Source organism: Nerophis ophidion, linkage group LG25, assembly GCF_033978795.1.
Source record: "Nerophis ophidion isolate RoL-2023_Sa linkage group LG25, RoL_Noph_v1.0, whole genome shotgun sequence".
Taxonomy (NCBI): Eukaryota; Metazoa; Chordata; class Actinopteri; order Syngnathiformes; family Syngnathidae; genus Nerophis; species Nerophis ophidion.
The window spans coordinates 17,122,762-17,139,279 of NC_084635.1; the positions used below are offsets into that span (position 1 = coordinate 17,122,762).

General features: G+C 38.2%; 1 protein-coding gene across 2 annotated transcripts in view; it reads right to left on the reverse strand.

Annotated features, from left to right (window-relative positions):
- The window catches only part of map2k5 (mitogen-activated protein kinase kinase 5), a 151,652-nt gene extending 135,792 nt beyond the window's left edge, over nucleotides 1-15,860 (reverse strand). The window contains exons 1-3 of one of the 2 annotated variants that reach the window (XM_061887675.1): nucleotides 15,457-15,860; nucleotides 15,296-15,344; nucleotides 9,319-9,386 (exon numbers count right to left, since the gene is read on the reverse strand). In XM_061887675.1, the coding sequence (XP_061743659.1) occupies nucleotides 9,319-9,386; nucleotides 15,296-15,344; nucleotides 15,457-15,582 (243 nt within the window). In that variant the 5' untranslated portion in view covers nucleotides 15,583-15,860. The remainder of the gene's footprint in view (nucleotides 1-9,318; nucleotides 9,387-15,295; nucleotides 15,345-15,456) is intronic. The other variant, XM_061887676.1, reaches the window with a different exon arrangement.
- Between the last annotated feature and the right edge of the window lie 658 nt (nucleotides 15,861-16,518).

Below are 16,518 nucleotides of genomic sequence, written 5' to 3' on the forward strand. Positions count from 1 at the left end.
AAACTGTGCATTTTTAAAAGATAAATTATGATACATTTGCAATCTGGAAACACCCCCACAAATGAACATCTTGCAGATGGATAAAAAAAACTAGGTTATAAAAGTGATTGAGGAGCAACATTTACACCAAAGCATATCTAACACATTATCTAGGAAGTGTCTTACATGTAAATTCAAATCATCATAAGTTCCCTTTAAAACAGGGTCTTCAACATTTTTCAAGCCATGGACCACCAAACTGATGGAGCGACGTCCTGTTTTAAACAGGTTAAACAGGTTAGAGTGTCCGCCCTGAGATCGGTAGGTTGGGAGTTCAAACCCTGGCCGAGTCATACCAAGGACTATAAAAAAATGGGACCCATTGCCTCCCTGCTTGGCTCTCAGCATCAAGGGTTGGGATTGGGGGTTAAATCACCATAACTGATTCCCGGGCGCTGCACCGCTGCTGCTCACTGCTCCCCTCACTTCCCAGAGGGGGACCAAGGGAATTGGTCAAATGCAGAGGACAAATTTCACCACATCTAGTGTGTGTGTGACAATCATTGGTACTTTAACTTAACTTTAACTTAAATTTAACTGGTCCTATCCCACTGGGTTGAGTGTTTTCTTGCCCTGTTGTGAGCCGAGGATGTCGTTGTGGCTTGTGCAGCCCTTTGAGACACTTGTGATTATGGGCTATATGAATAAACTTTGATTGAATGATTGACAATTGCCGCACTAATTGCTAGCTCGCAGCTTTCGCTGCTAACGATAGCTGGCAACTGGTGCGCTAATAGTTAGCAGGTAACTAGAGCACTAATCGCTAGCTAGTTTAGATGCTAACATGGATACAATAATATATTTTTGATTCATAAGGTACATTTAGTATGGTGTCCAGGTCACTGCTATTTCTCAACTACATTACAGTGTGTTAATGTAGTTGAAATTTAAAGACAATTAAATTTGTGTAAATATTGTCTGGGGAATACAGAAATGTTTTTTTTTAAATAAAGTCTAATGTCTAAAGTCAAAGACCCCCTGTTGAAGACATCAGGGAAAAATCCTTGTATCCCTATATCTAAAATGTACATGAATACTAAAAAACTTTACACTTGCATTTACATGTAAGGAATTCACCCAGTATAAATTAGATTGCAGCCAGCAAAGTATTTTCCAAGAGTATATGACTGATCAGCATTTTTTGCTCACACAGCAGTCCCGGCGGAACAAGAAAACTATTATAGAGCTGCTGTTTTAATTGTACAAATGACATCAATTCTGTGTTTAGCAAGGTAAATTTTTATGTTAGATCGGCTAAGGTGACGCTTGGGATCATTCTTAATAGCGTTGTAGTGGGAACAGCGATGGAATAAAAGAATGTGTCAACCAGATTTATTGAATTGAATATTATGATTGCATTTAATTCCACGTGTGCGATTAAAAATGCCTGAAAGACATTGCTGACTGAATATGAGAGAAGCATGACCTACTAAATGCAATAATCTCTAGTATTGACTAGAAAGAACTACAGTGAACATTATATGTTATTTTTGTACAGATTAGACAATAATGCAATATGATGATGTTAATTGATTTGCCAAATTGATAGTAGTAGTAAATACTACATCTTAAAAATCACTCCCTTTTTTAATTTATAGATTGAGTTGCACAATAGATACATCTATAATGCAGGATAAACAAGCCACCAGAAGACATCGGCATGACAGACATGGACCAAAAAACAAGAAATTGTGTCTGCAGCTCCCACAGAATTCTGAGTTGATGGGGGGTAAAAGACATCTACAGATGAACGTAGATTTTCAGCAATTCTGCAACCCGGGGGGCCTCTTTCTTAATGAGGCAAAACTTTAAGTACTGAATAATAAATAATGAAAATCGACAGCCATTTATCTGTCAGTGTGGCCATGTAGCAGTACCCATCACACATCATTACACTGACTGTCCGTGTCGTGAACACTAAATACTGTGGGATAACACCCAACTGAACTGTTCGTGCAGTGTGTGTTGTTTTTTTGTTGTTGTATATAATACAGAATCATGATGAGACATGCAAAAGAAAATACTGGGTGATGAAATTCAAGTAAACACTCAGTTAGAATGTTTATATGCACATATTAATCGCATTACAGCCATACTGCACGGTCTCTTAATATGATCGATTTTCTATGCGGTCACTTCAGCTCCTTTAATTGTTTGGCTTTTTCAACAATAAAGAAGGCAGCCTTAATGTTAGTAAAGTGTAACCTCGATTTACAAATCCACCAATATACGAACTTTTATATCGATCTAAATATGCCTCTGTGTGTGAACACTGTGTACGAACGCTTCATGCATTTATTTATTTTGTGTTTCACTTTCTTTTTACGCCTTTTGACACAATTTGTTCATTTTGTTAACTAAAACGAAAAGAAAACAGACCAGCATGGAAAGGAGGGAATCGCTGTGGAAACAAAATAAAAACTATTTGCAATGAGTACATTATTATGAAAGAATGAAGAAGACGGAACGGAGGTCGGGGGCGGGTTGGTGCTAGCGGGGTGTATAATATAGCCAAGAGTCATGGATGCATGGCATTCTGGGTAATTCTTATGTAGTGTTTATAATGTGTTACAGAGCCGATGTTCTCCCGAAATGTGTATTCTTGTTTGGTGTGGGTTCACAGAGTGTGGCGCATATTAGTAAGAGTGTTAAAGTTGTTTTATATCACAACCATCAGTGTGATCTGTATGGCTGTGGAAAAAGTGAAGTGAAGTGAATTATATTTATATAGCGCTTTTCTCTAGTGACTCAAAGCACTTTACATAGTGAAACCCAATATCTAAGTTACATTTAAACCAGTGTGGGTGGCACTGGGAGCAGGTGGGTAAAGTGTCTTGCCCAAGGACACAACGGCAGTGACTAGGATGGCGGAAGCGGGAATCGAACCTGCAATCCTCAAGTTGCTGACACGGCCGCTCTACCAACCGAGCTATACCGCCCCCTGGTTCACACATAAAGAAGCAAAATAAAACTCTTCCGCCATTTTGAAAATGATGACAGGGGAACTGTCGTGACGTCACGAATTTGACCTGGCGGTAAAAGTACACATGCGCTAATAAATTTGGGGAGCGAGTTTGACCCGGCAGTAGTTCAAGGCAGGCACATATTACATGCCCGGCGGCTATTCAAGGAAATACGGGCACATAAAACGTACTGATTATGAAATGCATTTAATTAGGCAGAAATGTCAGGGATTACACCAACAACATATTTGAAAATTAAGGCCTGAAAGTAACAATCCATATTTTGTGTACTATCACTAATAAGCAGCGTAAGTACGTAGTGTCCAAACACTGACGTGTTGTCTCTATTTTAAAACAGAACGTAGCTCCGCCCCCTCTGAAGTCCTGTATGCTCTTGCTGTAGGAGATACATCCATCCATTTTCTACCGCTTGTCACTTTCGGGGTCACGGGGGGTGCTAGAGCCTATCTCAGCTGCATTCGGGCGATAGGCGGGGTACACCCTGGACAAGTCGCCAACTCATCATAGGGCCAAAACAGATTGTGAATGTTTAGACAGACAACATTCACACTCATATTTACAAACGTGGGCCAATTTACTGTTACCAATCAGCCTATCCTCAGATGCATGTTTATGTAGGTGGGAGGAAGCCGGAATACCCGGAGGGAACCCAAACAACGAATTGCTATTGCAACATTCAGTGAACACATTTAGAACATCAATTTTTTAAATAAAAAAATTTCAGCTCATTTTTTATAGTAAGCAAACTCATCTTGGATCAGGCCTGGGAACGGGTTTTACCTGGCCCGCGGGCCGTATGTTTGACACTCTTGGTTTAAAGCAGTGGTTTTTAACCTAGGTTTGATCGAACCCTAGGGGTTCGGTGAGTCGGCCTCAGGGGTTCGGGGGAGCCTCCACCGCGGAGGTCACGACACACCCGAATCATAGTGTAAATAAAAACTTCTTCGTATCGGCGTATACTGGATACCCCCAAAGAATGTTCCCTCTAATTTTCCATCTGATTTGCAGGTATGTAATTTGTTGTGAGTTCATGCACGGTGTTGGTTTTGTTCTTTGAACAAGGTGATGTTCATGCACAGTTCATTCTGTGCACCAGTTAAAAAAAAAAACATGTAACTTTGGCTTTAATTTAAAAAAACAAAAAAACAACATTTTATTTTTCACTGAAGAAGAGTTCGGTGGATGCACATATGAAACAGGTGGGGTTCACTACCTCCAACAAGGCTGACCTGTACAGCTCCTGCTGTCTCAGGAAAGCACAGAGCATCCTGAAAGACCCATTCCACCCCGGGCACAGTCACCTGGAACTACTACCCTCGGGCAGACGCTACAGGGTGCTAAAAGCGAGCACAAATAGACTAAAAAAACAGCTTTTACCCAAGAGCCATAGTAGCATTAAAGAGGCACTGAGTGAGCACAATATGTCCATCATGTGTAATGTTTTTAATTTATTTCTATTTTTTCAGACTATAATGTGCAATAATGTTATATGTATGTGTGTATATATATTCATATGCATGCATATATGCATCTGTGTGGATACTGTATATATACATATACATAGATACTGTACATCTCTCATTTCTATCTTTTTTTTTACTATTTATATTACCATATTGTATATGCACCTTAGGGGATCTGCTCCAATTTCGTTGTTCTTTGAACCTGTTCACTGCAATAATGACAATACAACTATATTCTATTCTATTCTATTCTACAAGGTTAAGAACCACTGGTTTAAAGTGTACATACCTTCACTAAAATATGGACTTCTGTTTAGGCTTGAACCTATTATTCATATTTGCATCGTTTCGTATGGAGAAATTTGTTTTACTATACAAAATTGTCAATTGAAGAACAATGTTCAATAAGCAATCAAGTTTGTAAATGGAGGTTCCACTGTATCTAACTGTAAGTCGTAGATGCTGACCGGTCAAATAGATAACTTGGCTTTCTACAGCTCACACATGGGGTTAGTAGCATTTTATTGTTTGTTTATACGGCATCTGCTTTTTTAAGGAGGGGTTTCCCATACTGCCATTTATTTTTTGCTGAATGCTACAAAAAAAAGTATTACACCGTTTTTTATTAGCATTCCTGTAATCTAAGAACATTTTATCATTTACATCGCTGAATTACCATTCCTAAATATAAGTAGAATGAGCACAAACTTGATTGGGCAGTGTAGCTTCCCCATAACAAGGGTTATCAGCACCGTTAGCTACAAGCTAAGCTACTAATAAGCTGCACACATGCATAAACTGCTGTTAAAAACATTGATTGGCTGCGTGTGAACAGTAGCATAGTGTAACAACCTGGCAGTTATAGTTTATGTGCGGCGTTGGAGACTGTTTGTATGGCTGTGAACGTGTCAGTGGCTGAACCAAGTGTTTATGTGTTCACGCAAGTGAAAGCGCCATATTAAAAAAAAAAACAGCTGCTGTTGAAATGACAGTTTGTTTTGGCGTGTTTACAGCGTAAAGTGTGACCAGGTTTGCTGGAAAATAGTTTTTGCGGACATCTTGGCGAGGTTACGGCAGACAGTTTTCAGTTCTTCTCAATAAATTGATTGTTGATGGATGACCCCTTTGTCATCTTTGAAATGTCTGAGTAGAAGTTACAATAATTGACTTGATTTTTAGCTTGTATTTTATTATCACTTAAAGAATAGCTAAACATGTGACATGCACTACACAAGAAGGAGAACAGAAGGAAACAATCAGCGATACTAAGCTCTCTAGAATGTACAGTAGCGAAACAGAAAAAGATGTGCTTTTTATTTGATAACAGAAGTCTAACTAGAACTTTGTTACAGCTATGAACAGGAAAATTAGCAAGTTTGGTCAAATATTTCCAAACAGCGAATATTTGGTAATGAAAAGCTGTTGTTCCTCCATGCTTACTAGGTACACTGCTGAAAAGTGGTAATGCATGTCATGTCCTCAAAGCAATGTAGCATTCTCGCCATTGGTTAACATTCCTCCACAGTGTAAAGCAACTTTTAAGTCAGAAATCCTAGCCTCCATGGCGGCAAAGAGACAATGTTTTTTACAAGTTTCGAGGAATAGCTAAACAGAATATGCAAACCGCTAAACTAAATCAACAGTATTTTATCAATAATATGTGCTTTTTTGTTCCGTATTCTTTCTCTTTCATTTCTTTTGTTTAATTATTGTAATATTACTGCTTTTTTACATCATGGTCAGGGGACTACAGATGAAAACTAGCCTTCTGGCTAATTCTGGCTTTTTTAACCATGTGTAGTCATGTATTTTTATGAAATTGCATTGTCGCTTTTGAAACAAACTAATGATTAAATCAATATTTTTACAATCACAAAATCTTTTGTCGTTTTTATTGTTGTTTACAAATTCAAGAAAAAAAAAGTCCCTGAACACAGGAGGACGTTGGGACAAAAAACATTTAAATCAGAGCCAAGGAATAATTAAAAAATATTTACTTGATGTTATACACCAACACCACCATCCTGTTCTTTTTCTCTAAATATAGTTGTGTTCAAAAATTAAATCATACATTGATCTTGAAAATTCTAAGTATCAGTATTGTTATTCATATTGCCAATGGTGCCCCTGGAACTACACGATACATTTTGCACATTTACTGTACATAACTTACAAGATGTTGGAATAAATGTAATAGTTTGTGTTTTGTGTTATTTGTGTGGAAAAACATGCCACTGTACTATGTTTATTTTTTTCTCTTTGCAGTACATGGTTTGAGGGCTGATATATGATTTTGAGTTTGCTAATAGAAAATCAAGTCAAAAACAAGTGAAGATGTCCTCATACCGTATACAATAGTATATAATGGTATACAGTATACGTACAGCATATTCATATAGAGCTACATGCAAGGTCAAATAAATCACTATTAGATAAATATACATTACAGGCTAGGGCTGGACGATGTATCGATTTACTCAATATATCGCGGGTTTGTCTCTGTGCGATATAGAAAATGACTATCGTGATATTCGAGTACACAGTCTCACGCAGTTGCTTTTAGCTGCGGGCATTACACTGCATGCATTTCCCACTCTTTCTTGTCCCTCTTTTTCACAGAGACATAAACCAAGCGCACCTTCCTACACACGTCACGTGTGCAACGTCACACGCTCCCGTGGAACAGAAAGGTAGTGACATGGTAACGTTAGCTGTAATGCAAACGGTGAGGTGCGAGAGAGAGAAGGTGCGAATCTGGTAGAATTAATCCCCAAGAAAAACAGCACAGGATCCATCATCCGGCTTCAAGCGGGAATATGTTCAACATTTATGCAGGAAAAGCGTTGCTACAAAAAGTAGCAGCATCGCTAATGTAGCATCATTTGAAAAGTCACCCACTAGAGAATAAGGAGTGCTCGAAACTTTGCACGTCAACATCTCCGTTCGGTGCCACACCAACAAAATGCCGAAGCAATTATTTCCAGATCAACACCGTATCAAAAAAAAAGTCAACAACAGAAAGAGATAACGTCCGCAGGAACTTATTATGAAGCTCAAAGTGCACTTTATTTGTTTTAAACTATTGTAGTGGTGTTCTGTATAAAAAGTACACTTTATTTAGTGTTTTCTTGATATGTCATCTTGGTGACATCATGTCATTAAAATGTCAATCTTGCACTTTCTGTTTTGGAAATGACATGAATGTTTGTGCCACTGCTTAATAACTGTTTAATAAATACAGTTTTGGTCAATTGACTTAGTTGTGATTTCCCTCTCTGCATGAAAGTTTAAATGAGCATATATTAATGCAGTATGAAGAAAAATGTTTTAATGTAGACACATAGAATCATCATACTCGTGTGATTATAGGCATCAAGTGTTAATTCAAGGCTAAGGCAAAATATCGTGATATATATCATATATTGTGACATGGCCTAAAAATATCGAGATAATAATAAAAGGCCATATCGCCCAGCCCTAGTACAGGTCAAATGTTGGGACACACTTTCTCCTCATTCAATGCATTTTCTTTATTTTCATGACTATTTACATTGTAGATTGTCACTGGAGGCATCAAAACTATGAATAAACACATGTGGAGGTATGTACTTAACAAAAAAAGGTGAAATAACTGAAAACATGTTTTACATTCTTGTTTCTTCAAAATAGCGACCCTTTGCTCTGATTACTGCTGTGCACACTCTTGGCATTTTCTCGATGAGCTTCAAGCACACCTGTGAAGTGAAAACCATTTCGGGTGATTACCTTTTGAAACTCATCGAGAGAATGCCAAGAGTGTGCAACGCAGTAATCAGAGCAAAGGGTGGCTATTTTGAAGAAACTAGAATATAAAACATGTTTTCAGGTATTTCACCTTTTTTTGTTAAGTACATACCTCCACGTGTGCTTATTCATAGTTTTGATGCCTTCAGTGACAATCTACAATGTAAATAGTCATGAAAATAAAGAAAATGCATTGAATGAGAAGGTGTGTCCAAACTTTTGGCCTCTACTGTGTATTTCACACTATGGTTAAATATAGATACATTTTACACTGTATACATTAACAGTTGATACCAATTGGCATTGTTAGCACTAGATACTAATTAATCTAGCCATAATCTAGGATACAAATGTTGTAACACATCACAGTTGTGGCAGGAAAGGAAAAGAGAACTAAAAGAAACATATGTTATTTATGACTTAGCTGTGGCCGGCATCCAAAGCCAGTTCTCTTTGTCTTTCTCTATTCCCCTCCCCCCATTTCCTTCCCCATCGTATACGGATGATTGTTCCCCAGCTTGCATACTTGTGTTTTCGATAATTATAAATAGGATAAAGAAATATTGTATTTTGGATGTACTGTCTGGTTATTTGCAGGCGCACGAGTGCTTTCTATTGCTGTATCTGTCACCTTTGCAGGTGAAACATTTTTGCCATCGTTGCTTGTTGACTTAACTTTTTTGTTGAATATTCTTTGGTCAAATTCAACTACTTTTATATGGAACATGCTTGTGCTGTGTACCATAACTGAATTTATTGGAAACTTAAAATTGTGTCCCATAGCCCCGGGAGAGAAAAAATCCTGTGTCCAGTCGCATATCACTGCAGTTTTCTTCAAAGTAATATGGAAAATAGCATCTTGTCCCGTCCTCATGAACTATATCATGCATCGTCTCGTCGTGTGAGCAAAGTGTATATCGTCACACTCCAAGTGCTTTAATTTGAAAAACACTTAAATTATTGCTGAAAGTCAACATTATACATAAAGAACGCTGAACTACAGGTAACGCTATCATGATGAATAAAGAAATGTAATAATGTGTACTTACATATGACAACATGGCTTTTAGCTCTTCATCACTTCTTACAGTGATTCTGTCACCAACTTCATCTTCATCTAGAGACAAGTGGTAAAGTAAATATCATTTCATGACATGGAAAGTTATTCATCTTAAATCCTAGCATAAGGAAAACAAGTTTATGGACTTGATATTGATGGAAAACATGGAAACAAAGTATATGCTCTATTGCAGGGGTGTCAAACTGCTTTTAATTGAGGGCCACAACGCAGTTATAACAGCCCTTTGAGGGCCGCTTGCAACAGTGAGTAATACATTCATATAACTGTATACAGATGAGGATATTATTACACAACTGCCTTTGCATTTGATCATTATATATTATATAATGATCAAATGCATCATCATCTGTAGACTGGCAGCTCTGTCGCCAGTGATTCAATGTACAAATGGTGCAGTGTCTTTTTACAGCATATATCTGTAACTGTCAAACGGTAAAATTCTGGCAACAGCGCGGCCAGTGTTTTCGTTATATCTATGGATATTTTAGTTTTTACGGTGCATTACCATAATTGGAAAAACATAACCACTGCTTTTTTACGGTAAAATTCTGGTGACTGAGCGGTCATTTTTTGATAGTAAAATCGATGGTTGTTGATTTTGCGAAGTATTAGTGTAAATGGAAAAACAGTACCATAGTTTTTCTTAAACAGTTAAATTCTTACAACTGAGCAATCATTTTTTTACCGTAATATCTTTTGTAATTTTTTCATTGTACGATTTAATAGATAACGTCCTTTAAAATTATAAGTCAATGAGGTATTTTTATTTTGACAAAAAACAGTTTGTAATGTATGATAATATATTTGTTACATTCTTAGAAAACACAAAACTAATCATTCATTATTATTACTGTAACTACTTTCCAAACTACATTCATACAAATATAAAACAACATTATTATTATTACAGATTCATACATAAGTCAAGCAGATATTTAAGTAATTATTTGTATAATTTCTTAAAATACAAATAATTACTTAATTATCTGCTTGACTTATGTATGAATTTGTAACATTATTATTATTACAGATTCATACATAAGTCAAGCAGATATTCAAGTAATTATTTGTATTTTAAGAAATAAATGCTTGACAGTATATTATGTTACATTATTCAGTTTAATTCAGTTTCAGTTTTTTTCGAACATGCATATGATACAATGTAATGCATCTAATATTTACAGTTGTTTCATTACAGCACGTAGGATAAGGAGTAGGAAGAAGCCGAGTTTATTTAATCCTACCCCTTTTCATACCATAGCAATAATAAATAAATAATATAACATAGTAAGTAAACAAATATTAAGTACATAAATAATCTTGATCTTAATAATTAAAAACTATTAAAAAAAGTAAAGAAAATAAATTAAAAAAGGGTTCAAGATGTTCATCATAATTCTTGTTCTGTGTACTTTGTGAACACTTACAGTTTGACAGTCTCTTAAACTGAATTATATTGGTGCTTTGATTCATTTATTTGGTTAATCCATTCCATAATTTAATTCCACATACAGGTATGCTAAAGGTTTTAAGTGTTGTACGAGTATACAAATGTTTTAAAATTGATTTTCCTCTAAAGTTTTAATGCTCCTCTTTTGTTAAGAATTGTTGTACATTCTTGGGTAGCAGGTTATAGTTTGCGTTGTGCATAATTTTAGCTGTTTGCAAAAGCACCAAATCGTTGAATTTCAATTATACTATTAGATAATAATTAATGAAAAGTTATAAAATGACATGTACAACATGTATTTTTTTCTGTCAAAACAGAAAAAAAGGACTATATTTAGTAAGAAGAAAAGAAAAGTACTTTATTAGTTCATATTAGTTCCAGGCTTTCGCGGACCACATAAAATAAGTGACGAGCCAGATCAGTTTGACACCTGTGCTCTATAGCAGTGATTCTTAAACTGTCATACGTGTACCACCAATGGTATGCGGGTGGGCTCCATCAAGTGGTACTCCAAAGATTGTATTCATTATTTAAGAAGAGTGTTTTATTTTCTTATATTCAAACACTGTGTTCAAACTGTGTGTAAAATTACAGTGGCAAAACAATATTAAACATCCATCCACCCATTCATTTTCTACCGCTTGTCCCTATTGGGATCGCGTGGGATGCTGTAGTCTATCTCAGCTGTATTCGGGCGGAAGGCGGAGTAGACCCTGGACAAGTTGTCGCCTCATCGCAGGGCCAACACAGATAGACAGGCAACATTCACACTCACATTCACACACTAGGGCCAATTTAGTGTTGCTAATCAACCTCCATTCATCCATCCATTTCCTACCGCTTATTCCCTTTGGGGTAGCGGGGCGCGCTGGTGCCTATCTCAGCTACAATTAGGCGTAAGGCGGTGTACACCCTGGACAAGTCGCCACCTCATCGCAGGGCCAACACAGATAGACAGACAACATTCACACTCACATTCACACACTAGGGTCAATTTAGTGTTGCCAATCAACCTATCCCCAGGTGCATGTCTTTGGAAGTGGGAGGAAGCCGGAGTACCCGGAGGGAACCCACGCATTCACGGGGAGAACATGCACACTCTACACAGAAAGATCCCGAGCCCGGGCTTGAACTCAGGACTACTCAGGACCTTCGTATTGTGAGGCAGACGCACTAACCCCTCCGCCACTGTGAAGCCGCCAATAAACCTATAAAATTAAATATACTTGCTGAATACAGTTTCTGCCTTGTTTTAATGAATATTTGGGCCTACTATGTTACTGCATTGTCATGTTGGTCAGTAAATGGAGAGCTGAGTGTGTACTGTTTGTAAAATTACAGAGGCAAAACAGTATTAAATATCTATCCACCCATTTATTTTCTACCGCTTGTCCCTTTTGGGGTCGCGAGGGTGCTGGAGCCTATCTCAGCTGCATTCGGAGGGAAGGCGGGGTACACCCTGGACAAGTCCCCATCTCATAGCAGGGCCAACACAGATAAACAGACAACATTCACACTCACACTCACACACTAGGGACCATTTAGTGTTGCCAATCAACCTATGATATTGCTAAGAAGCATTTAAGTCTCACCTTAAAACTCATTTGTATACTCTAGCCTTTAAATAGACTCCCTTTTTAGACCTGTTGATCTGCCGTTTCTTTTTTTTTTCTTCTATGTCCCACTCTCCCTTGTGGAGGGGGTCCGGTCCGATCCGGTGGCCATGTACTGCTTGCCTGTGTATCGGCTGGGGACATCTCTGCGCTGCTGATCCGCCTCCGCTTGGGATGGTTTCCTGCTGGCTCCGCTGTGAACGGGACTCTCGCTGCTGTGTTGAATCCGCTTTGGACTGGACTCTCGCGACTGTGTTGGATCCATTATGGATTTAACTTTCACAGTATCATGTTAGACCCGCTCGACATCCATTGCTTTCCTCCTCTCCAAGGTTCTCATAGTCATTATTGTCACCGACGTCCCACTGGGTCATTATTGTCACCGATGTCCCACTGGGTGTGAGTTTTCCTTGCCCTTATGTGGGCCTACCGAGGATGTCGTGGTGGTTTGTGCAGCCCTTTGAGACACTAGTGATTTAGGGCTATATAAGTAAACATTGATTGATTGATTGATAAATACAGCTTTTGCCTTGTTTTAAAGGCCTACTGAAACCCACTACTACCGACCATGCAGTCTGATAGTTGATACATCAATGATGAAATATTAACATTGCAACACATGCCAATACGGCTGGTTTAGTTTACTAAATTGCAATTTTAAATTTCCCGCGAAGTGTCCTGTTGAAAACGTCGCGGAATGATGACGCTTATTTTGACGCGTGCTTGTGACGTTATTGGTTGTAGCGGACATTTTATCCCAGCACCACTTACGGCTAAAAGTCGTCCGATTTAATCGCATAATTACACAGCATTCTGGACATCTGTGTTGCTGAATCTTTTGCAATTTGTTCAATTAATAATGGAGACTATAAAGAAGAATGCTGTTGGTGGAAAGCGGTGTATTTTGGCCGGCTGTAGCAAAACAAACACAGCCGGTGTTTCTTTGTTTGTTGTGAAGCTTTAATATGGAACAGAGCGGTCAAGCAAACAGGTTTCTCTACCACATGTCAACCAGCAGGTTTCGGTGAGAAAATGGTGGTAATAAGTCGGCTCTTACCGTAAACATGAGTGGAGCTTGTGTCGTTCTTCCTGCAGCAGCTGTCAAAGAAGCAGCTGCGACTTTCTTGGCTCCTCCATAGCTTCACTTGAGACACTGGCGGTCACCACACCCCTCCGACTTTCAGGTATGACTTTAAAATCGCACTAAAACACTAGTATTACAATAAGCGGAAAAGGGATTTTCCAAAATTATCCCAGTAAATGTGTCTAACATCTGAATCGCTCCTGCCCTTGTCTTTTTTTTTTTTTCTTCTAGTCCTTCACTCTCACTATCCTCATCCACAAATCTTTCATCCTCGCTCCAATTAATGGGGAAATTGTCGCTTTCTCGGTCAGAATCGCTCGCGCTGCTGGTGTCTATAATTGTAATCAATGTGCGGATGTGAGGAGCCCTCACACCGGTGACGTCACAAGCACATAGGCTTCTACTTCCTGTACAGGCAAGGCTTTTTTATTAGCGACCAAAAGTTGCGAACTTTATCGTCGATGTTCTCTACTAAATCCTTTCAGCAAAAATATGGCAATATCGCGAAATGATCAAGTATGACACATAGTCTGGATCTGCTATCCCCGTTTAAAGGTCTACTGAAACTCCCTACTACCCACCACGTGTTCTGATAGTTTATATATCAATGATGAAATATTAACATTGCAACACATGCCAATACAGCCTTTTTAGTTTACTAAATTGCAATTTTAAATTTCCCGGGAGTTTTTTCTTGAAAACGTCGCGTAATGATGACGTGTACGCTTGACGTCACGGACTGTTAGGAAATATGAGCGCTGCGCACACACACAGCTAAAAGTCGTCTGCTTTAACCGCATAATTACACAGTATTTTGGAGATCTGTGTTGCTGAATCCTTTGCAATTTGTTCAATTAATATTGGAGAAGTCAAAGTAGAAAGATGGAGTTGGGAAGCTTTAGCCCTTAGCTACACAAACACACGGTGATTCCTTGTTTAAAATTCACGGAGGTGAAACTTTACTATGGATCACAGCGAACATGAATCCCGACTGAATGTCAACCAGCCAGTTCAGTGAGAAAATTGTGGTAAAAAGTCGCTTCTTACCAGAGATCAGCTGAGCTTGTGCCGCCCATAAAGCTGCAGTCGACTTCCCTAGGACACTGCGCGTCAAGACACCCGTGGACACACACCTCCGACTATCAGGTACTGTTAAACTCACTAAAACACTACCAACACACTAGAAAGATAAAGGATTTCCCAGAATTATCCTAGAAAACGTGTCTAAAAACATCTGAATCTGTCCCAATGCAATCCCATTTTTTTTTAACTTTTTTTTTTTTTTACCCCGTCGCTATCAATATCCTCAAACACTAATCTTTCATCCTCGCTCAAATTAATGGGGAAATCGTCGTTTTCTAATGGGGAAATTGTCGTTTTCTCAGTCCGTATAGCTGTTTTTGTTGGAGGCTACCATTAAAAACAATGTGAAGATGTGAGGAGCCATCAACATGTGACATCATCGTCTGCGACTTCCGGTAGAGGCAGGGCTTTTCTGTTAGCAAGCAAAAGTTGCGAGCATAAATATTTCAATATCGCGAAATGATCAAGTATAACACATAGAATGGACCTGCTATCCCCGTTTGAATAAGAAAATCTCATTTCAGTAGGCCTTTAATGAATACTTGGACCTACTATGCAACTACATTGTCATGTGCAGTAGCATATGACAATGCAGTAGCATAGTAGAGAACTGAGTGTTTTCTGAGGTGGAACTTGGTGGAAAAAGTTTGAGAATCACTGCTCTCTAAGCAACACCAAAAAGAGTGACCAAAGTTTGGGAAAGTTTTCAACTTACATTCAAAAGCAGTGACGGTGGCTTCTGGCATAACATCCCTGATAGCGACCTATAAAAGAATGAATATGAGTAATCCTCAATGAAAGCAAATTTTTGTGTAAAAAAACAGTTAGTTATCATTCAGAAGACATTAAGATGCTATGTTAGCATTGGTGACTTACCAGTAAGTCACTGAAGTTTAGGAGCGATGGGCAGTCGACGGAAGAATCCATGTCCCCTACAGGAGTTTTTATTCGAATGACTATTCCCTCGGTATCCATGACGAAGATGTTAGTAAATAAGATCATTAGTATGAAGACAATAAAATAGACTTCATCAGCTCACTTCCTGCTGTGGTGTGCTAACACATGCTAGCATTCTGTTCAGTCAATGCACGTCTTTTTAGTCAGTTAAAGGCTTAAAGGGACAATGACAGCAACTGTGCGGGAGTGCGAATCACGCGATGAATTCATAAAAAGTGAAACAAACCATGTAAAAAAAAGTACTATCGTGTGTTATCAGGGTTGTTAGATCATGGATGTGAAGGGAAGGAAACCATAACTGTGTCAGCAGCAGCACTTTGACAACATCCGGGCCGTTATTTTCAAAATAAAAGATACAAACTCTGACGTCAACTGGCTTCCTCGATATGAAAAAATAAATTACAATATCACTTTAGCCATACAATGAACACAGATTTTTAAGAAATAACGTTAAATGATTTTGTATTTTGGGCAATACTATCTGTAAACATGTGTTTTATCTTCGTACAGGGAGAACTGGGAAGACAATATATTTTGACATCAAATTGATCAGGACAAGCAGTAAAAAATGGATGGACGGATGGATTAATCATACATTTGATATTGATTGTGTAGATTAGTGGTCCCCAAACTACGGCCTGCGGACCATAGTCGGCCCGCCAGCGTCGAAAATCTGGCTCGCAGTAAATACCAAGTAAAAAAAAGAAGAAAAAAAAGGTTATTTTCTTGTCTTCTGTCCTGTCTAATCCATAATCTACCGCTTGTTACTCTGTGTCTCCTAGCCGCGAATTTGCATCGATAACGTGACATCATTGCACTCGGAATATATATATACATATATATATATATATATATATATATATATATATATATATATAGGTGTGGGAAAAAATCACAAGACTACTTCATCTCTACAGATCTGTTTCATGAGGGGTTCCCTCAATCATCAGGAGATTTTAATGGAAGCATTCACATACAATG